Genomic DNA, 20,950 nt, shown 5'->3' with positions numbered 1-20,950 from the left:
TCCCAGCCCACAGGCAGGCAGCCTGATTGCTCCTTCTGCAACCACCACTGCTTGGCCCTGGGCCAAGAGGCACTGAGGCTGGGGACCAGAGACAGGGGCCTGAAGACGGCGGCAGAGGGTGGGGCGGAAGTCCTCCTCCGAACGCCTCCTGCAGTGTGCTGGACTCCAGGGAAAATGGCCAGTGAGCCTGCCTCCCCCAGCCACCTAGGGGACTCCTGGGAGGGAAAGGTCCCAGACCTCAGACCTGTGGGCGGGCGGGAATGTGTTTTAAGAGAGGGGGTCAATCCTGCCTGCCTTTCCTCCAGGTGCCCTGGCTGCTTCTCTGAGCCCTACCACAACTCTGGGCTGTAGGGGAGTTCTCTGCCCCCCACCTCTGATCTAGGCTGGAGGTAGGGCCGTTCTGCTCTGCTGCTCTTGGTACACATGGGGCAGCAGTGGGCACAGGCCTCTGTCTTCCTTCTCTCTTTTCCTGTTTCAGAAGCCATCAGGGTCACAAAAGCCAAGGTGTGAAGGGACCCCAGGCTTCCGGGAGAGTGCTGGTTCGACTGGGAACACGGGCTGTGGGGAAAAAGCGGAAACCAGGACTAGAGGGCTCAGGGACACGGCTCCTGGATGGGGTGGTGGAGACAGGTCTCTATCCCAAAGGACTTCAAGCTCACCCAGCCCAGAGGCAAGTTAACACTGGTTTATCTGTCCAATGACACGCCAGTCTGGTGGAACCAGGCAGGGCTAGCAGCAGGCTCAGGCAGAGGTGTCGAAAAGGCGATCGATCATGTCGCCCACCTGCTCCACCCCGTATTTGATGTACTTCTCCGGGTTCTTGGTGAAGGGCACGCTGCCGAACCTGAGGGGGCACTGTGGTCAGGGGACAGGGAGGGCCGACCCCTCCCCAGCCTCAGCCTAAGGCACTCCTGATAGTCTTGGAAGGGGTGGCCCTGAGTGATTCCCTGTCTGGCCCCGCCCCAAAGCCCAGGTTGCTGGATCTGCTGCCTAAATCCACCACCCTTCTCCTTTTTTCCCTCGAGGAAGAGGAGCTTGAAAAGGCCCACTGGGGCTGTGGGCAGCACAGGCTAGTGGGGGAAATGGAGGGCTCACTTCTGTAGAAAGGCCCCGTAGGTCTCCTTGACAATGGTCTTCTGGGCCTGGCGAATCCTGTCCCTCTGCTCTGTGTCTGGAATAGCCCAGGCCTTCTGGATTTTGCACAGTTCTTCGAGGCCATCATTGAAGCCCTGGCCACCAAAAAGGTGAAAAAGGAAGGGACCCAGAGACAAACATTTTGGGTCTGTGTTGCCTCAACAGCAGCAGCAAGCAGTGGAGGGGAGAGAACTCCGACTCACCTTAAAACGCTCCTTGATAACCTGCCGCTCCTTGTCCCGGAGCTGGGAAGCCAGGAGAGATGGCAGAGAAAGCTCAGTTCAGAGCAGAGCGGCCTGCCCCCACTCTTCCCCAAACACCCTTGGCCTGGGCCTGTCTCCTGTGTCCTGATGGCCACATGCATCCATTGCTCTCTGATCCCAGAGGGATGCTTGTCCGCTTTTTCCCGGAGACACGACAAAAAGTATCCCGTCTACCAGACACCCCTTCCCAGCCCAGGCCTTGAGCCCACCTTGACTCCTGGCTGGAACACAGGTAGATTCTTCTCTGCGATGTAATCGGTCACCTTTAACCAGCTGCCGGACAGAAAGAGAAGCATGATGCCGGGCGCGGTGGCTCACGCTTGTAATCCCAGCACTTTGGGAGGCCGAGGCGGGCGGATCACGAGGTCAGGAGATCAAGACCATGGTGAAACCCCATCTCTACTAAAAATACAAAAAAAAAATTAGCCGGGCGTGGTGGCGGGCGCCTGTAGTCCCAGCTACTCAGAGAGGCTGAGGCAGGAGAATGGCATGAACCCGGGAGGCGGAGCTTGCAGTGAGCCGAGATCACGCCACTGCACTCCAGCCTGGGCGACAGAGCGAGACTCCGTCTCAAAAAAAAAAAAAAAAAAAAAAAAAAAAAAAAAGAGAAGCATGAGGGCAGAGGGCGGCCTGCCTCGGTGGCCTGGCTTCTTTCGTTTGCTAAATCTCTGGATCTACTTGGCGGGTGGTGGTAGGAAGGGATGTGGGACACAACTAAGCAAAACAACAGATTTTCTTCCTGGGAAGAGAAAATCTTTAAACTGGTCACTTTTTGAGAAAACATAAGGAAACACTTGAGTGTTCAATAAATTGAACAAATAGTACCAACTATACTTCACATCAATATCATGGCAAATTAAGATGGAGAAACAGATGAGAAGGAAAGGAGTGGAGGGCAGATAAATGAGAAGGAAGAGGGAGACACATTCAAAGGGAAGAAACAAAGCCAGGAAGAAAGAGGACCAGAGAAGCAGCGGGATCCTCACAGAGCAAGGCTCAGACAAGTTCAAGTGCTCTCGCAACCTTGCGCTTCTCCTGGGGTCAACGTTACCCGCATCTCGGACAGCCAGCTCTTGAATCATTCTTAGCCTTGACACTTGGCAGACTCCCCTCTCAGGTGGCCATAGTGGGCCCCTAGGAGCAGGTAGTGGGGGAGGAGGGGGCTTCTCTTTCCACCCCGTGAGTTTGATTCGAAACCAAGTGGAGGATTAGGGTCCAGAGGACAGGAGTTCCCCATGACCGACCCTGTGTCCTGAGGTGCTGAGAAGGAAGAGTGCGTGGTGGCACAGGGGCGGGGTGAGGGCCAAGACGGCCAGGGACCCATGCAGGAGCAGGGCGGGGGCCCAGCCTCTCACCTGCGCTGGTAGGTCTGGATCTGCTGCTCAATGTGCTCCCGGTAGGAGCGCTCAGCAGTCTTCTGTGTCACTGCCACCAGCTGGATGAGTTCGGACCTGGGTGGGGGTAGGGGACAGAGGACAGGAGGACGGGATTGGCTCCTCAGGCCCAAAGGCTGCAGCAATGCCGGGAGGGCCTCCCGTTGCACCCCAAACTCCACAAGCTCTACGGCATCCCACCTTCCGGGTCCTGGGGTGGAGGAGACTGAAGCACCCCCTCCCCTTTCGTCCAAAGAGAAGGAGCCCAGAGGGGCAGGGGCTGGCACAGCTGCACAGCCGAGGGGAAGGTGAGAGCCGCAGACTCGCTCCCGCAGGCCACTTACTTCTCCAGGGACTTGAGGATGTAATTGTAGTTGTTGTGCAGGAAGATGGCGCTCAGAGCTGGGTCCTCGTACACCTTGGACTTGCTCAGCAAGTTCAGCTGCAGGTTGCCCAGCACTTTACCTGCACAGGGAAAAATGGGGCCACGCCCACCTTGGCAGTCTGACCCAAACGACCCCACCGCAGGACCCGCTAACACGCTCCTATCCATCGCTCCTCGTCCTGCCTCAGGAGGCCTCAGCCCAACTCCCCTCAGCCTCTGAACTAGAGGTCAGGTGTGGTTCCAAAGGTCAGATGGCACTTAAGAGAGGGCCCTGGGCATAGCCAGAGAGCATAGACAGAAGGAAGGGAAAGGCAGGGCATGCAGGCAGCAGGGCTGCTGGTCTGCCCGGGAGAACACTCACAGATATAGGTGCTTAGCAGCCGCTTGCTGAACTCGGAGCTGTAGCTGGTGGCCGAAGAGCTGGTCTCTGTGAGAGGAGAAGTCCTGTTATAGCAGTGGCAGCCGCCAAGACCCTCAACGGCCCTTCCCCCAGGCCATGCAGCAGTCTGAGGGGACACTGAGACAGGCCCCGGGCTTCCTTGGGCAGAGCTGGCTGCCTGCTAAGCCACAGGGTGGCCCCTGCTGCAGGAAGCACCAGCCCTGGATTTTTTGGAACCCAGAACTGCCCTCTATGATGGGGTGGAGCTGGCCCATGTCAGCAGAAAAGCTGGCAGGACAAGAGTGACATGCCAGCGCCCTGTCCCCTCCTGCCCCCACCCACCCTGGGTGGTTTCTACAAGGCCCCCTTTTTCCCTTTTGCCAACAGCAGAGTCTTAGAATGGGCTCCCCACAGCCTCTCCACCTTCTCCCCTACATTTGAACATCCCCCTCTACCAGACCCTACTGAACAGACGAAGCTGCGGCCTGCACAGTGTGGAAGGCCGAGTGGGGACAGCAAGGCAGGGAGGCCGGGCGAGCCTAGGGGGGTGTATCCAGGGCTCTGGCCCAGGCAGGTGCTGTGGATAAGCTCAGAGACAGAGTGACCCTGAAGGGAGCAGAGATAGTTGAGAGCACCCTGAGAAAACTCATGTCCCCTCTGACTCGGGCTCCCCAGTAGGTACTGAGAGTCAGTCCCCAGGGAACCTCACCCACCAAGCTTCAGAGGGACAGGAGGGGGCTGCAGAACCGCACTGCTTACCTCGGGGGTCTAAAGGAATATTGTATGTGTCCCCAAGAACTACGGAGTGAAAGGCAGTGCACACAGAGGGGACAGAGGGAGAGACAAAGGAGGGAGAAAGATGCAAAGTGCAAAAAACAGGTTAGAAACGGCACGTCAACCCGAATCAAGCAGACCTCTCCCCACGACAGCCAAAACACAGATAGCAAGACACAGCAGGCAGGACCCTCTGAGGACCAGGGAACACCCTGGAAAGTAGAGAGCTGGAGAAGCGCAGGCTGGAGGCTGCCCACGGGCTTCTTGCCCCCAAAATGGGACGGGAAGGAGAGGGCCCAGGGACCTCAGTGCTTGGAATGACCCAGAAAGGTGCTCTTGCTTACAGGCCGACCCCCAAGCTCCAGTCCCAGAGCAGGGCCAGCAGGAAGACACCCAGCGGGCCCTGAGACACTTGCTACCCTCTGAAGGCCAGCTGAGTGAGCCTGATTAGGAGAGCAGGCAGACACGAGAGAAGGATTCGGGAGGAGGGCAGGGGCAGAAAGGACACCTTCCAACCAGCCAGCACTGCTCCCAGAGTGAGGACACTGCTTCCAGGGCAAGGACGATCAAAGGGGCTGAGGGAGGGACCAAAGGTCCAGTGTCTGGTCTTGAAAGGTGCAGGCAAACCTTGCTCTCCTGACGCTCAGCCCCAGGGACCCTCTGCAGAGCACATCTCAACCCCTCCACAGACTGGAGATACCTCCTCACTGCTCCCTGCCCTCTAACCCCACGTCTCCAGGCAAGGAGGGGAGTGGGGCCGGGGGCCCAGCTGGGAGGTGCCAGTACCTTGGGAGGCCAGCATGGCACCTGCCGTCTCCTGGAAGTCCAAAAGCTGCTGCAGGAAGAGGATGGCCTGGGTGGGAAGAAAACGGTGCAGAAGGGCAAGTGGCAGGCCCGGCCGACGGCCTCCCACAGCGACCCCTCTGAGTGCCCAGGGCCAGCCCAGGGCTGGGATCCGCCCAGTGCAGAGCACGGCTGGAAACTTCATTTTCGCTCTAGCCTGCTGGGAAAGGCCCTATCTGCTAGAGACACTAAGCATGTCACTGTCCATCCTGCCACCCAGGACTGTTCACGAAGGTGCGAGTGGCTCTGGGCCAGGCTGGGTCCCTTCCACCAGTACTCTGCCTGGCCCTGGGCCTGGGCCCTCCTTCCTCCCCCCTCCCTGGTGTCCTCAGGCAGCACCCACATTGCTGGTGAGCTCGTGCACGGTGCCATCCTTCGGCATGTTGTACTCCTTGTCTGGGTCATTCTGTGGAAAAACAGCCTCTGGTTCCCTGAAGCAGCCCCCAGCCCACCCCACGCCCCCATGCACCTGCTCATGGTGCCGCCTCCTGGCAGACAGGTGCTAGGACACCTCTCAGGCACAAAGGCTGAGCCAGGCTGGACCAAGGGGGAGAGGCCCTTCTCACTTCAGAGGGCTTGGAGGCCCCAGGAAGGAAAGGAAGGCACATGGGTGCTGACAGGCCAGCGGTGCAGCTGGCTACCCCTGGGACAACGCGCCCTTTTGGAGGCCTGCTCTCTGAGAGTCCCCCAGGGCCAGGTCACTGTGGTGCTGGGCTGGGATGGGGGCGAAAGGGGAGGACAGCAGGGACCTTGATGTTGTCCGCAAAGTCCTCCAGCGCTTTGGCACCGATGGTCTCCATGGAGGTGATGAGGCCAGGCAGCTTGTTCTTGGTGCTGGCGGCCGTGCCCTGAGGAAGCACAAGGGAGCCCCCAGCTCAACTCCAGTAGCTCTGTGAGCATCTCACTCACCCAGGGCCCTTCCTAAGCTGCTTCCATGCACCCTCAGAGCGGAAGTGTGGGACGGAGAATGGGGTTCTCCCAGGGAGGGATGGGGCGGCCACACCCAGCAGCATGATGCCTCCTGGCTGTGTTTTTGAGGGCCCCTCGCCCACACACCTGGAGCACCTGGTCAAACTCAGGCTTGGTCTGCTTGAGGTGCCGCAGGATGGGGAAGACGGTGAGCACCGTGGAGAAGTCGTGTCGCACGATGGCCTTCCGGGCAGCGGACACGATGTTCTCCCCTTCGAGCATCAGCCCATCTAGGGCATCCTGAGGGGGCAGGGAGACAGTTCAGGGAAGGGCGGGGCGGTGGGAGCTAGTTCCGGGCTAGTGGGGGATCCTTGTAGTGTGTAGGGGGCCAGTGTGCAGGAAGAGGGGTGATGGGGAGGTGGTGAGCGTCCACCCAGAACCGGTCCCCAGGGCATGAGGTGGTGGTGGTGGCTGGAGTTGAGGGCTCCAAGAGTCTGTCGTGACAGCTCTTGCTGGGGCTGGCTGCAGAGCCCCCGGGGCGGGGCGGGACCTGTATCAGGGAGTCGAAGGTCTTCTTCTGGTGGTGCTCGGGGATGATGTCGGCCAGCAGCTGGTACTCGCTCTGCGCCAGCTTGACGAAGGCACTGACGCAGTGGATGTAGGCATCGGTCTCCACGTCCAGCATGTCATCTCTCCCTGGGGGATGGCACAACTCTTGAGCTGCCGGTCTGGGGCCAGCCACACTCCTGGCTGGGGGCGGCGTGGGTCCCCCAGCTCCTGGCCTGTACCCCAGACTGGCAGCGGATAGGGAAGAGGCTGACTGTCCTGGCAGAAAGCTGCAAAGGCACCAGCAGGCCCCGCCAGGTTCGAGGGGAACAATAGGAGCTGAGCCCAGCCTTTGTTCTGGCTTCATTCTCGGCTCTGCACAGACAGTGGGATCAGACACCAGAGGCAGGAGGGTGATGGACGGAAGGATAAGGAGGGAAGATTCCTGCATCAACGTCCTGGATAAGGCAGTTCGACCCCAGGACTGAGCATTCTGAGTTGTACCTGAAAGAGGGCAGCCCAGGGTGGGCAGGTGCCTGTGCCACCTCAAGGAGGCTGGCACTGGGGTCATCCATGTGGGCAAATGCGGGGCCTGCGAAGGAAGTGACCAGCCCAGTCCGGGCTTCTGGAACATCTAAGAGGGTGGTTGGCTGCAGCTTCTGAGGCTGGCTGGCATGGGGTCAAAATCTAAGAGGCTGGTAAGTCCCAGAGAGGAGCGGTTGCCAGCTGCCCCAGGAGGAGGCCAGACCCTGTTACTGGAGGCCACGGCGGGGGCGCCTGCAGACAAAACCAGTGGCAGAACCGCCTGGTCCTATGTGCCAAGGGATGGGCTCCGAGGGGATCAGAGCTCTGAGTTGATGCAGGAGGCGGACGTCAGGGCTCCCTGCCCTCAAGGGAGCCACCTTCCCTCTCTGCCTGCTTTCCGAGTAGCAGCGGCTTCTCCCCTTGGCCCAGGCCTGACAGACAGGCATGCACTCCCATCTGGAGAGAGGCAAGGAGACCTAGGCCCAAAAGAGAGAGAGTGGAGAGAGAGGCGCACAGGCCTGGCCTATCTTCAGAGCAGAGTGGGCCCGGCCGGGCCAGGCAGGAGCAGGCCCTCGGGGACCGCTGCGAAGAGGCAGGGTCAGCGGCTGCCCTCGGGCTGGGCTGCGGTACTCACCGGCCAGCGGCCCGTGCTTGTCGTTCAAGGCCTCGGACAGGTGCTTAACTCGGAAATCATGCTCGTGACCTGGCGAGATGTCAGCCGCACAAACACAAGCAGCGTTTATCCAGGGGCCAGGCAGGCCGCCCCTTGGGGTACAGGGAAGAAGCCCTTCATCTCCAGGAGCGGGACGTCAGATGGGGATGGGGAAGGGGGCATCGGAGAGGGCTCTGAGCCCCTCCTCTACCTCAAGCCACCTTGGGAACAGCCGTTTCAAGCCTGACTTCAGTGAGCACCCAGGACCGGCCTTAGCTGCTCATTTCCCCAAGCCTGGAGGCCCAGGGAAAGCGGAGAAGGACCAAGGAGGGGCTGAAGAGCTGATGCTTGGCCCCAGGGGGGTTCCCCACCTCGCTGTATTTGGGGAAAGCCCCAGTTTGCCTGTCCCCTGCTGCACACACTCCCCTTTCTGAAGAGGGGAAGGCCGGGAGGCCTCGGCCAGCTGGGGCCTGCCACTGCTGGTCTGAGCGTGAAAGGGCTGCCCCAAGACAAAGAACTTTCTCTGAGTTCACACAGGAGACAAAGACAGAGACAGGGAAGGGAGGAGGGAAGCCTCAGGGAGGGCAGAGCTGCCATCAGCCAGAGAGGACCAGGCCGAGGGCGCGAAACTGTCCCTGCGCCCGCTGAAGCCCAAGTGGCGTCAGGGACCTGCCATTCCCACCCTGCTCCCCTCAGGGTTTCTCCTGAGGCCCTCCTGGGGGAGGCTCTGCCCTGCCAAGTGCGTGGACACACAGTGGAGGAGGAAGGGACAGGAGGGGAACACAGGGTGATTACCTTCCAGAGGAATGAGGTTAGAGCCCCCCTTTTTCCCATCTAGACCATGCTGGGAATACTGTTTCAGAAGGTTCTGAGCCTTACGGATCGTCCCTGTCACCAGAGCCACACAGAGAGGAGATAAGAAGACCTAGGAAATGAGTGAGAGAAAACAGCAGCGGCCCTCCACCTGCCCCCCAGGCCCCGCGCCCAGCCCCCCAACAGTGAGCAGGCCCTTCCCTGGGACCACCAGAGACCCTGGGGGCAAGGACGAAGGAAAGGAATCATTTCCTTCTCCAAATGGAGCCTCGATTCTACTACTGACCCTCCTTGTTCTGGATTTCAGTTCATTTCTGAAAGGACAGAGGGTAATGAAGATGGACCAAGATCCACCAGGAGAAGTCAAAAACATGGAGTGGCATTGTAATCAGAACAGGCGAGGGCTCAGGTCGGAGGAGCCAGTGACAAAGCCCGCATACCCAGAGGGTACAACCAGGGTGGCAGAGCCTGGGGGCACCCTGAAGCCAGCAGGCCCCCAGCCCAGCCCCAAACTCCAGGCAGAGTTCTCCGAGCATGCTCAGTGTTGGGACGTATGTCAAACAGCAGCCAGCAGGAAGCTACCCCAACTGAACTTCCGGGGAGCGCTGTGCCCAAGGCGGACGGCTCAGAGACCCAGAGGCAGCCTAGCCCCACACCAGAGTTCCCCAAACCACCAAAGCAACAAGAAAAAATCCGAAAGTCAAGAAGGGGTTAACAGAAGCCACCACACAGAGAGCCTGGAGGGTGTGCACGGAAGGAGAGGGCACATGCTCTTGGCATGGGGGAAAAAAACAATAATTAGTATCACAAGTGAAAACAATGAGAACAAAATGGCAGCACCCACAGCCGCCTGGGTCAGCCTCCTTTGTGGCAATGAGATATCTCGGGCCAGAAGACGTGGGGAAATCAACTCGCATCTCATGTAGACAAGTGCAGCTGCCTTGTTAACAAAATGCATAGGGGCAGAAAGGCACCCGGGATGCCCCCCACCCCCCACAGTCTATCTGAGCACAGTGAGGCTGCTGTGTCCTGGCAGCTCCCCAGAAAGCTGAAGGAGAAAGGCGCAGTGTCTGGAGGCTCATTGCTTACACCTGCACTGCACCGCACCGCACGATACCACAATTAGCTCGTTTTTTGTTGTTGTTGTTGTTTTTGAGACAGTCTCGCTCTGTCGCCCAGGCTGGGGTGCAGTGGCACGATCTCGGCTCACTGCAACCTCTGCCTCCTGGGTTCAAGGGATTCTCCTGCCTCAGCCTCCTGGGTAGCTGGGATTATAGGCGTGCGTCACCACACCCAACTAATTTTTTTTCTATTCTTAGTAGACAGGGTTTCACTATGTTGGCCAGGCTGGTCTTGAACTCCTGACCTCAGGTGATCCGCTGCCTCGGCCTCCCGAAGTGCTAGGATTACAGGCGTGAGCCACCATACTTGGCCCATCATTAGCTCCTAATAACCAAGTCCCGAGGCCTGGCTCACATCTGCCTTGCTCACGCTCTCCCCTTTAGCGAGTGCGGCTCACTAATGAGTGAATCTGATTCCTGCCCCACAACCCACCAGGAGCAGACGCAGACGCAGGTGCACACCGGCAGGATGTGGGTCGCGGATGCGGATCTAGTAGCCGCCAAACCCGTCAGGTGCCCAATTACCTCCAGGGATGCTGAGGTCAGTGCTTCACCACCTGGGAGGCCTCCCTGTCCCTCTCCTCAGAAGTGGGAACTGACATCCCTAGAGCCTGACTCCCTCGAGCCTGACATCGGTCCTGAGCCCACCAGTTCCTGACAACTCTGAAACCCCACAGCTGGAGAGTTTTCCTCTTGTGTCTCTGGCCCAAGGATGGATGTGGTCCACTGTGAGCCACCTGAGATCAGATCCCTCCTGACTGAAAGGCCAGGTGGCTGCATGGCCAGCGGGCACTCTTAGGGCAGTGCAAATAGGGCTCTGGGGCTTCTGGGGGACCTGTCAGGGAACCAGGCAGAAGAGGAAGCAAGCACAGACTGGCTGGGGCCCAAGCATCCTCGCAGCCTCATAGAGACAGCCACTCCCCACCACACAGAAGGCACAGAGCTGCTCCATCCGCTGTGCAGGCAGCTGCGCCCACAGGCTGGGCTGGCAGTCCCCATTTACAGCAGGTTTTGGCTGGTGGGCAGGGTTTCCACACCGGAGGAAGAAGGCCCCAGGCACCAGCTCCCTAATGCTCTACTCCCTGAGGGCAGCCCCTGCTCTGCCTGTTTCTCCAGACCCTAAACAAAGGCCTACAGGGGAGCGGGTGCCCTTGTGGAACAGACACCTCACTCTCTGAGGGGCACGGGCAGGTAGGGACTGGAGAAACCAAAGGTGTAAGTAAGCTCTACCCAAAGCTGGTTGTCATAAGCAGGTCCCACAGGCCACAACTAGGGCATGTGCCCCCAGCAGCAGCTGGACAGGGGGCCAGCCTGGGTGGGAGCAGCCCCGGCTTCTCCAGCTTTCTCTTTCAGAGCAATCTCAGCAGCCCCACCCCAGAACATCCCAGCACGTCATCGAGCTGTGGGCAGCATCTCTCGGTGGCCAGACACAGCCGGGCTTGCCAAGCTGTGGCTGGCAGAGACACTGTTTACCTGGAGCACAGACTATAAGGGACATGATGCCGGGGAGAAAGAACAGACAGATGACGAGATGTTCACCCAGGACAGCGACACCCACTGGCCCCGGCCTCTCATCATAGTGCCCCTTTCCACAAGTCACTCACTTGCACTGGAGCCCAAAGCCAGTTTAAGTTCTTCTGAGAGGATGCTCTGGGGTTTCTTTCCTTTCTGGATCAACTGGGAAAGTGAAACTCTCCCCATCCAGCTCTCAGCTACACATCACTTCAGGTCACCCTCCCTTTCTGGAAGGTGAAGGTTGGAGCACCTATCCCCTCGCTATCCCAGCATCCTGGCTGTGGCACTGTGCCTGGCCTTCTGATAGGGCGATGTGTGTGTGAGGGAGGAGGCCTAGGCAGGGGCTCTGCCTCAGGCGGGATTCACTGAGCACCTGTGTTACTCCCCCACTCCAAAGAAGCTGTGTAACCCCCAGGCTCTGCTGGCTGGAAGGAAAAGTCTTGCTCTTGGGGGGGCCTCACTGGGCGGGTAGACACTTGCTTTCTGTCCTGTGTACCTACAGTCGGGGTTACCATCACGACAAGCTCTCGATGGGTCTGACGCTGTGAACACTAGACTGGACGAAAGCAGTGCAGCCCCAGTCAGCCTCTGGCTGTTGCAGAGATGGGCCAGGATGGGGGCTCACCTGGCCGCTTGACTGGCTTCTTGGTAGGTGTGTCTTTCCTCTTGTTGGGGATAGCAGGGGAGTAGGGAACCCCAGAGGAAGAGCTGCTCTTATGGAAATGCTCCTTCAGGCCTTTGATGGAGCGGTCCAGCTGGCTGGAGCGTATCTGGTAGTAGACGTTCATGAAATCTGAGGAGACACAGAGCGATAGAGGTACGGCTGCCAGGCCCTGTCTCTGCCTTGCAGACCCACCGTGTCTACCTGTCAACCCTTCTTAGCATCTGCTCTCTGCTCTGGTCACAAGCCACCCATATCTTGTCCCAAATCAGGCAAAGTCTTTCAAAGTCTTTTTTTTTTTTTTTTTGAGATAGGGTCTTGCTGTGTTGCCCAGGCTGCAGTGCAGTGGTACGATGTCGGCTCACTGCAGGCTCGACCTCCTGGGCTCAAGTAATCTGCCCACTTCAGCCTCCCAGAGTGCTGGGATTACAGGCGTGAGTCACCATGCCTGGCCAGGCAGTCTTAAAAGAGAAAAACACCCTCCAATAGAACTGATAATTAGTTGTAAGTTTTTTTTTTTTGAGACAAGGTCTTACTCTGTTGCCCAGGCTGGAATATAGTAGTGTGATCTTGGCTCACCGCAAACTCTGCCTCCCAGGATCAACCAATTATCTTGCCTCAGACCCTTGAGTAGCTGGGATTACAGGCACACGCCACTACTGCCCAGCTAATTTTTGTATTTTTAGTAGAGATGGGGTTTCACCATGTTGGCCAGGCTGGTCTTGAACTCCTGACCTCAAATGATTCACTGGCCTCGGCCTCCCAAAGTGCTGGGATTACAGGCATGAGCCACCATGCCCAACCCTAGTTGTAAGTTTGTTTTTTTTTTGTGACAGAGTTTCATTCTTGTCGCCCAGGCTGGAATACAATGGCACGATCTTGGCTCACTGCAACCTCTGCCTCCTGGGTTAAAGCGATTCTCCCGCCTCAGCCTCCCAAGTAGCTGGGATTATAGGCATGAGCCATCGCGCCCAGCCCTAGCTGTAAGTTTTAAATAGTACTTTTTTTTAAAAAAAAAAAAAACAAAGTCAATATCCAGATTCAACTTGGTAAGGGGTCAAAGAACATGAGCTCTATAGGAAGCAAAAAGACAACAAATGTCAGTGAATGAAAAACACACATCTTTAGCCATTAATAAAGTATAAATTTAAAAAATTAGAGGACCGTGATAGTCCTATCAGATAGCAAAAACAAAAATTAATGAAGAACAAATGGCCATGGAACTGTCGAAGAGTCCATCGATTGGCCTGATCTATTTGGAGAGGAGCTAGTGATGGCAAGAAGGTTACAAGTATCTTCAGACACTTACAGCTAATCCCTGCACTCTTGAGAGTAAACTCCCAAGAACTTCCTCAAAGGAAAAAGCAATCCACACAGGTATGTCCATTTTGGTACCATTCATCAATGCTGAAAAACAGGAAGAGCTCCTTGCACACATGACTGAGGAAAAGGACATGAAAACTATGGTGGATTTCAGAAGTTCCCAACAAATAGTTTACAGGGAACCCCGACATGAGAAATGAACCAAAACACAGAGGCGCGGGCTGAGCGGTCTGGAGGCTGTCCACTGGGCCTCCCTCTCGATCGTAAGGAGCTCCTGAAAATCTTCTGGCGAGCTGTCATCAGCTCATGAGCCACGACGTGTTCATGTGATCAGATACGTCGCGGCCGTGAGACCTGCCGCCACACAGTTCTGAGGGAAGGCAAGCCCATGCTGACAAATTGGTATGTGTACACACAAACAAAGAGAAGAGTTGGAGGGCTAAAAAGTGCAACATTGCCAGGTGAGGTGGCTCATGCCTGCAATCCCAGCACTTACAGAGGCCGAGGCAGGTGGATCACCTGAGGTCAGGAGTTCAAAACCAGCCTGGGCAACATGGTGAAACCCTGTCTCTACCAAAAAATACAAAAATTAGCTGGGCGTGGTGGCGGGCACCTGTAATCCCAGCTACTTGGGAGGCTGAGGCAGAATTGCTTGAACCCAGGAGGCAGAGGTTGTGGTGAGCCGAGATCACGCCACTGCACTCCAGCCTGGGTGACAGAGCGAGACTCTGTCTCAAAAAAAAAAAAAAAAAAAAAAAAGTGCAACACTGAATATCTATTGGAGTTTTTATTTTCTTTCTTTCTTTCTTTCTTTTTGAGATGGAGTTTTGCTCTTGTTGCCCAGGCTGGAGCGCAATAGTGCAATCTCAGCTCACTGTAACCTCTCGGGTTCAAGATATTATCTTGCCTCAGCCTCAGTAATAGCTGGGATTACAGGCATGCGCCACCACGCCCAGCTAATTTTGTATTTTTAGTAGAGATGGGGTTTCTCTATGTTGGTCAGGCTGGTCTCGAACTTCTGACCTCAGGTGATCCACCCGCCTCAGCCTCCCAAAGTGCTGGGATTACAGGTATGAGCCACCACACCCGGCCTTCTTTCTTTCGAGACAAGAGTCTCACTCTGTCACCCAGGCTGGAGTGCAGTGGTGTGATCTTAGCTCATTGCAACCTCCACCTCCCAGGCTCAAGTCATTCCCCCCACCTCAGCCTCCCGAGTAGCTGGGTCTGCAGGCATGTGTCACTACACCCAGCTAATTTTCATATTTTTTTGTAGAGACAGGGTTTTGCCATGTTGGCCAGGTCTCGAACTCCTGAGCTGAAGCGATCCACCCACCTCAGCCTCCCAAAGTGTTAGGATTACAGGCATAGTCACTGCACCTGGCATAAATAAACCTTAATAGTGCTCATCTTTGGGTTATGTAATGGAGGCATCAGGGAATGGGAGATGGACTTTTACTTTTCACCCATGGCTTTCTGTACCATTTGAAAATTTTACGACTAATCAAAAATGGCAAAGGAACATAAAAATCAATACAAGAAAAGTTTGAATTTGCCTAGATTCACAACTTGATATATAAGTCATAGAATGGTTGCTTATATTGGTTCCAGTTAAACATCCTTTTATCAAAAAAAACCATGACAGGTGGATTAAAGAATAAAGGGGGCCGGGAACAGTGGCTCACGTCTGTAATCCCAGCACTTTGGGAGGCTGAGGTGGGCAGATCACCTGAGGTCAGAAGTTCAAGACCAGCCTGGCCAACATGGTGAAACCCCATCTCTACTAACAATACAAAACTTGGCCAGGCATGGTGGCATACGCCAGTAATCCCAGCTACTCAGGAGGCTGAGGCAGGAGAGTCGCTGGAACCCGGGGGTGCAGAGGCTGCAGCAAGCCGAGATTGCACCATTGCACTCCAGCCTGGGCAACAGAGCAAGACTCCATCTCAAAAAAAAAAAAAAGAATAAAGGGGAGAAAACTCCCTCTGCCTCTGGTGTGCCACGTGGCCAAGCCAGAACCCCTTACCTTGGTTGCGGCCATATTCCACCAGCCAGCGGGAGATGCGAATGACATCCTGGAGCACGCTCTCGGGCAGGTGCTCCAGGGCCACGTCCTCCTGGGCCTCCAGATCATCGTCACCACTGACCAGATCCAAGATGAGCACAGGCGAGACGACCTTACTGTGCCGCGTCATCAGGCTGCGGAATTCGGACTCCAGGGCCTCCTTCCCGCGCTCAAAGAGCAGTTTCTGCAGGGATAACAGAAGGAAGCGGGTGCCTGCCGCTTCAGTGTTCTGCCAGTCCTGGCCTTCCCCTGCCTGTGCCAGCTCTGTCTTCTGAACTCAGGGCCTCTGCCCTTTTCTGCCCTGATATCTTTTTTTTTTGAGAGGGAGTCTCCCTCTGTCGCCAAGCTGGAGTGCAGTGACACAATCTTGGCTCACTGCAACCTCCGACTCCCTGGTTCAAGCGATTCTCCTGCCTCAGCCTCCCGAGTAGCTGGGATTACAGGCAGGTGCCACCACACCCAGATGATTTTTGTATTTTTAGTAGAGACGGGGTTTCACCATGTTGGCCAGGATGGTCTTGATCTCCTGACCTCAGGTGATCCACCGGCCTTGGCCTCCCAAAGTGCTGGGATTACAGGCGTGAGCCACCGCACCTGGCCTGCCCTGATATTCTTTAACCCAAAGAAGAAACGTTGGGAAGCGGCCTTGGTGACTCCTTTACTTCACGTTCTCTCAAAATTTGTGTTTACAGGTAAAACCCAGAGTTTTACAAGAAGTAGGTACTTAATAAATACTGGCTCAGGCGCGGTGGCTCACGCCTGTAATCCCAGCACTTTGGGAGGCCGAGGCGGGCAGATCACGAGGTCAGGAGATCGAGACCATCCTGGCTAACACGGTGAAACCCCGTCTCTACTAAAAATACAAAAAAAAAATTAGCTGGGCGTGGTGGCAGGCACCTGTAGTCCTAGCTACTCGGGAGGCTGAGGCAGAAGAATGGTGTGAACCCAGGAGGCAGAGCTTGCAGCGAGCTGAGATTGCACCACTGCACTCCAGCCTGGGCGACAAAGCGAGACTCTGTCTCAAAAAAAAAAAAAAAAAATACTGGCTGATTATTTTCTCACTGCACCGTTAATCTGTCTTCTTGTTAGTGGGGGTTTGCAAAAGAAAATAAATAAATAAATTGAACAATATCAAGTTGAAAACATTTGTGCAGCAAATGATACCACCAACAAAGTGAGGATAACCCACAGAATAAGAGAAAATATTTGTAAACCACGTATCTGATAAAAGACAGGTATCCCAAACATAGAAGAGAATGAATCTGTCCACACAATGACGTATATAAGAGGGTTTATAGCAGCATTATTTACCAGAGACAAAAATTGGAAACAACCCAAGTGTCCAACAAAGGATAAACCGCTAAAGAAAATGTGATCTGGCTGGGCATGGTGGCTTACGCCTGTAATCCCAGCACTTTGGGAGGCCGAGGCAAGCGGATCACCTGAGGTCAGGAGTTCAAGACCAGCCTGGCCAACATGGTGAAACCCCGTCTCTACTAAAAATACAAAAAATTAGCTGGGTGTGGTGGCAGGCACCTATAATCCCAGCTACTCGGGAGGCTGGGACAGGAGAATCACTTGAACCCAGGAGTCGGAGGTTGCAGTGAGCCAAAATTGTGCCATTGTACTCCAGCCTGGGCAACAAGAGCATAACTCCATCTCAAAAAACAAAACAAAACAAAAAAACCAAAAAAAGAAATTGTGGTCGATCCACAAAAAGCAATATCATATGACAAGAAAAAGAAATGAAGTACTGATATATGCTATAGCATGGATTGATCTTGAAAGCATCATGCTAAGTGAAAGAGGCCAGTCACAAAAGGCCATGTATTATAAGATACCATTTATATTAGAAATTCAGAATAGGCAAATCCATAAAGACAGAAAATAGAATTGTGATTTCCAGAGGCCAAGTCACCATCTTGCTCTGATGATCTAATGACCCCAAAACTTAAACACAAAAATATAATGAAGGCAGGTACACTGGCTAATGCCCGTAATCCCTCCCAACACTTCGAGAGGCCAAGGTGGGAGGATCACCTGAGGATAGTAGTTTGAGACCACCCTGAACAACACAGGAGACCTCATCTCTACAAAAAATTTAAAACTTAGCTGGGTATGGTGGCACATGCCTGTGGGCCCAGCTACTTGAAAGGCTGAGGCGGGAGGACTGCCTGAGCCCAGGAGTTTGAGGCTGCAGTAGCTATGGTTGTGCCATTGCAGTCTGGCCTAGATGACAAAGCCAGATCCTGTCTCTTAAGATAATAATGTAAAAAAAAAAATCACATAGACTCAAGTTCCTAGAGTAGATTCACAGAAACAGAAAGTGGAATGCTGGTTACCAGAAGACAGAGGAAGGGAGAATGGGAAGTTAGTGTTTGATGGGAGTGGAGTTTCACTTGGAGAAGATGAACATATTTGTGGAGATAATAATGGTGATGGCTACACAACATTGTGAATCTACTTAATGCCACTGTTAACTTAGAGTTAAAATAGTACATTTTGGCCAGGCGCGGTGGCTCACACCTGTAATCCCAGCACCTTGGGAGCCGAGGCGGGCGGATCACCTGAGGTCAGGAGTTCATGACCAAACTGGCTAACATGGTGAAACCCCATTTCTACTAAAACTACAAAAAAAAAAAAATTAGCCAAGAGTGGTGGCGTACACCTGTAATCCCAGCTACTCAGGAGGCTGAGGCAGGGGAATTGCTTGAACCTGGGAAGTAGAGGTTGCAGTGAGCCGAGATCGTGCCTTTGCACTCCAGCTTGGGAAATAAGAGCAAAACTCCATCTCAAAAAAAAAAAAAAAAATTATATTATGTATTTTTAACCAAAATAAAAAAACAACAAATACATTTATAAAAATCAAATGTGGCTGGGTGCAATGGCTCACGCCTGTAATCCCAGGCCAAGGCGGGGGATCATCTGAGGTCAGGAGTTCGAGACCAGTCTGGCCAACATGGTGAAACCCCATCTCTACTAAAAATACAAAAAGTAGCCAGGTGCGGTGTTGGATGCCTGTAATCCCAGCTACTTGGGAGGCTGAGGCGGGAGAATCACATGGACCCCGGAGGCACAGGTTGCAGTGAGCTGAGCACTGTACTCCAGCCTGGGTGACAGAGCAAGACTCTGTCTCAGGAAAAAACAACAACAACAACAACAACAACAAAAATCAAATGTTAAGTTTATATTTTATATGTAATTTATAATTTAATTTTTATAATACATTAAAAAGTTTTATAATAAAGAATTTTTAATAATAAAAAATGTGCAATTCTTGAAGCAGAGATCCTAACGCCTATAAGATGTACTGTTCTATATCCTTCTGTGTATTCTACTGCATATATCCTCAAGCTGGCCCCATGTCCCTCATGAGACCAGGGCACAGACTGATATCCCCAAGCTTCTCACATTATTCTGCGGACCCCTTACCACTTTGTTGAGTTCTGGGCTGTCTGGGCTGTTGTCCTGGAAATACTCCACTGCCTTCTGAATCTTGGCCATGCTTCCTAGGTACTCTTCCAGCCTACCTGTGGGGCTGGAAAAGAAAAGAGCCAGGTCAGGCTGGGGCATGGGGGATGAAGAAGGACTAAGGACACAGTATTTGGAAGGGGAAGAAGAGAATTAATACAGGGGACTCCAGGCTCAAATATATTCTACCCCCCCACCGCCTTTTAAGGCCTACGGCTTAAAAGGCGTCTCACTGTGTTGTCCAGACTGGTCTTGAACTCCTAGTCTCAAGCGATCCTCCCGCCTCAGCCTCTCAAATTGTTGGGATTACAGACCAACCCTCTTGTTAGTCCAGGAGGCATTAGGAATCGACCCTCTTGTCCTCACTCACTCACCCCTCTTTGATGATCTTCTCAGTGTCACTGGCCACATGGTAGTAGCTGATGACATGGTCCAGGCAGGACAGCGTCTTCTCAACATTCTCCTGCAGCCGCTGCAGATTCTCCGTCTGCTTGTGCACAGGGATGATGGAGTTCTCCAGCTTCATAAGGCGGCTCTCAAAGGATGATAAGATAGATACCTGCAGGAGGGAAGCCTCTTGATCTCAGGACTCACGGTGGTCCCAGCACTGCTTCTACACACCCACCTTCGGCATTTCCTGCCTTTTCTCTGGTTTTCTAGACAATAAACTCCACAAGGGAAGGAATAGGGTGTGCCTGTTCCCCACTATATCTTCAGCACCTATCATGTGCCTGGCATAGAGTAGGTGGTCTAAGACAAATTGGTTGAAATTTTATTTGAAGGTAAACCAAGCATCAAATTAATTCTTTTTTTTTTTTTTTTTTTGAGACGGAGTCTCGCTCTGTCGCCCAGGCTGGAGTGCAGTGGCGCAATCTTGGCTCACTGCAAGCTCCGCCTCCCGGGTTCACGCCATTCTCCTGCCTCAGCCTCTCTGAGTAGCTGGGACTACAGGCGCCCGCCACCACGCCCAGCTAATTTTTTGTATTTTTTAGTAGAGACGGGGTTTCACCGTGGTCTCGATCTCCTGACCTCGTGATCCACCCGCCTCGGCCTCCCAAAGTGCTGGGATTACAAGCGTGAGCCACCGCGCCCGGCCTAAATTAATTCTTCTTAAAGCAATCAGCCCAGGATGGCTTCCCTTCCACCCTTTGAAGCCAAATCTCAACTTCTGCTCTCTCTGAAGCATTCCTAAACTGGACCGGAAGTAGTTTCATACAGAGTAGCCTCAAATGCATTGCTGTATCTTCAAAACCCTCTCTAAGGATGAAACTCATTGAATAAGGACTAGAGGCTGGGCGTGATGGTTCATGCCTGTAATCCCCAGAATTTGGGAGGCTGAGGCGGGAGGTTAGCTTGAGACTAGGAGTTCAAGACCAGCCTGGACAACACAGTGAGACCCTGTCTACACACACAGACAGACACACACACACACAATTAGAAAGGCGTGGTGGTGTGTGCCTACAGTCCCGGCTACTAGGAGGCTGAGGCAGGAGGACTGCCTGAGCCCAGGAGTTAGAGACTGCAGTGAGCTACAGTCATGCCACTGCACTCTAGCCTGCACAACACAGCCAGACCCCGTCTCTAAAAAAAAAAATTTTTAAATTAAAATTTTTAGAAAAGGACTAGGACTTTATTATTGTGTGACTAAATGCAAATACAAGTTTGTATTTACTCACTTTGTGCTTTTCCAGTCTCCCCTAGGAATAAAGAAGGAAACTCACTTATTGAGTACCTATTGTATACCAGGCACTGTGCAAGATGCAGTCGCATGCATTAGCGCATATGACCTTCACAGACACACTGGGAGGCTGGCACAGTCTCTGTTTTAGCAGATGAATTCGCTGACACCAGTTACCTATCAGGAGCCGCACACTTAAGCAGAAGGGCAAGGACTAGATCCCAGATCTGCCTGACTTCAGAGCTCTTTCTTTCTCTAAAGTCCTCTGGAGTGAAGGCTGCGTCTTCTCTGCCCTCAGGAATCTCAAAGTGCCAACTCCTGGGCAGAGGGTCCATTGACGATGACATATGCCCAGTACCTAGCCCAACTGGTCAGACTCACTGAGTGTTTGCAGAAGGAGAGAAGGAAGAATGGCGAGCTCAGACAGAAAGCAGCAAGTCCAGGCCAGTGGGAAGTGCAGCCTCCTCAGTGAAGGTACGGAACATGGGGAGGGGGCTAGGCAGGAGAGATGCCAAACTGTTGC

The 20,950-nt window shown here is 54.1% G+C and overlaps 1 protein-coding gene across 17 annotated transcripts in view; it reads right to left on the bottom strand.

Moving 5' to 3' along the window:
- Nucleotides 1-670: 670 nt before the first annotated feature.
- The window catches only part of EXOC7 (exocyst complex component 7), a 38,966-nt gene continuing 18,686 nt past the window's right edge, over nt 671-20,950 (bottom strand). For 2 of the 17 annotated variants that reach the window (XM_063617136.1, XM_055242123.1), the window contains 19 exons: nt 19,124-19,308; nt 18,711-18,816; nt 15,240-15,462; nt 11,858-12,025; nt 8,579-8,671; nt 7,766-7,834; nt 6,611-6,756; nt 6,208-6,360; nt 5,901-5,999; nt 5,495-5,557; nt 5,095-5,161; nt 4,294-4,332; nt 3,517-3,582; nt 3,115-3,235; nt 2,753-2,848; nt 1,607-1,670; nt 1,338-1,379; nt 1,096-1,229; nt 671-844 (listed from right to left, as the gene is read on the bottom strand). In XM_063617136.1, coding sequence (XP_063473206.1) covers nt 742-844; nt 1,096-1,229; nt 1,338-1,379; nt 1,607-1,670; nt 2,753-2,848; nt 3,115-3,235; nt 3,517-3,582; nt 4,294-4,332; nt 5,095-5,161; nt 5,495-5,557; nt 5,901-5,999; nt 6,208-6,360; nt 6,611-6,756; nt 7,766-7,834; nt 8,579-8,671; nt 11,858-12,025; nt 15,240-15,462; nt 18,711-18,816; nt 19,124-19,308 — 2,037 coding nt within the window. In that variant the 3' untranslated portion in view covers nt 671-741. Of the gene's footprint in view, nt 845-1,095; nt 1,230-1,337; nt 1,380-1,606; nt 1,671-2,752; nt 2,849-3,114; nt 3,236-3,516; nt 3,583-4,293; nt 4,333-5,094; nt 5,162-5,494; nt 5,558-5,900; nt 6,000-6,207; nt 6,361-6,610; nt 6,757-7,765; nt 7,919-8,578; nt 8,672-11,857; nt 12,026-15,239; nt 15,463-18,710; nt 18,817-19,123; nt 19,309-20,950 lie in introns of all 17 variants that reach the window. The other 15 variants (XM_063617131.1, XM_055242124.2, XM_055242122.1 and 12 more) reach the window with 15 other exon arrangements.

This window comes from Symphalangus syndactylus, chromosome 14, assembly GCF_028878055.3.
Source record: "Symphalangus syndactylus isolate Jambi chromosome 14, NHGRI_mSymSyn1-v2.1_pri, whole genome shotgun sequence".
Lineage (NCBI taxonomy): Eukaryota > Metazoa > Chordata > Mammalia > Primates > Hylobatidae > Symphalangus > Symphalangus syndactylus.
Note: the sequence above shows the minus strand (reverse complement) of the source record. Positions and strands in the feature narration are given on the sequence as shown.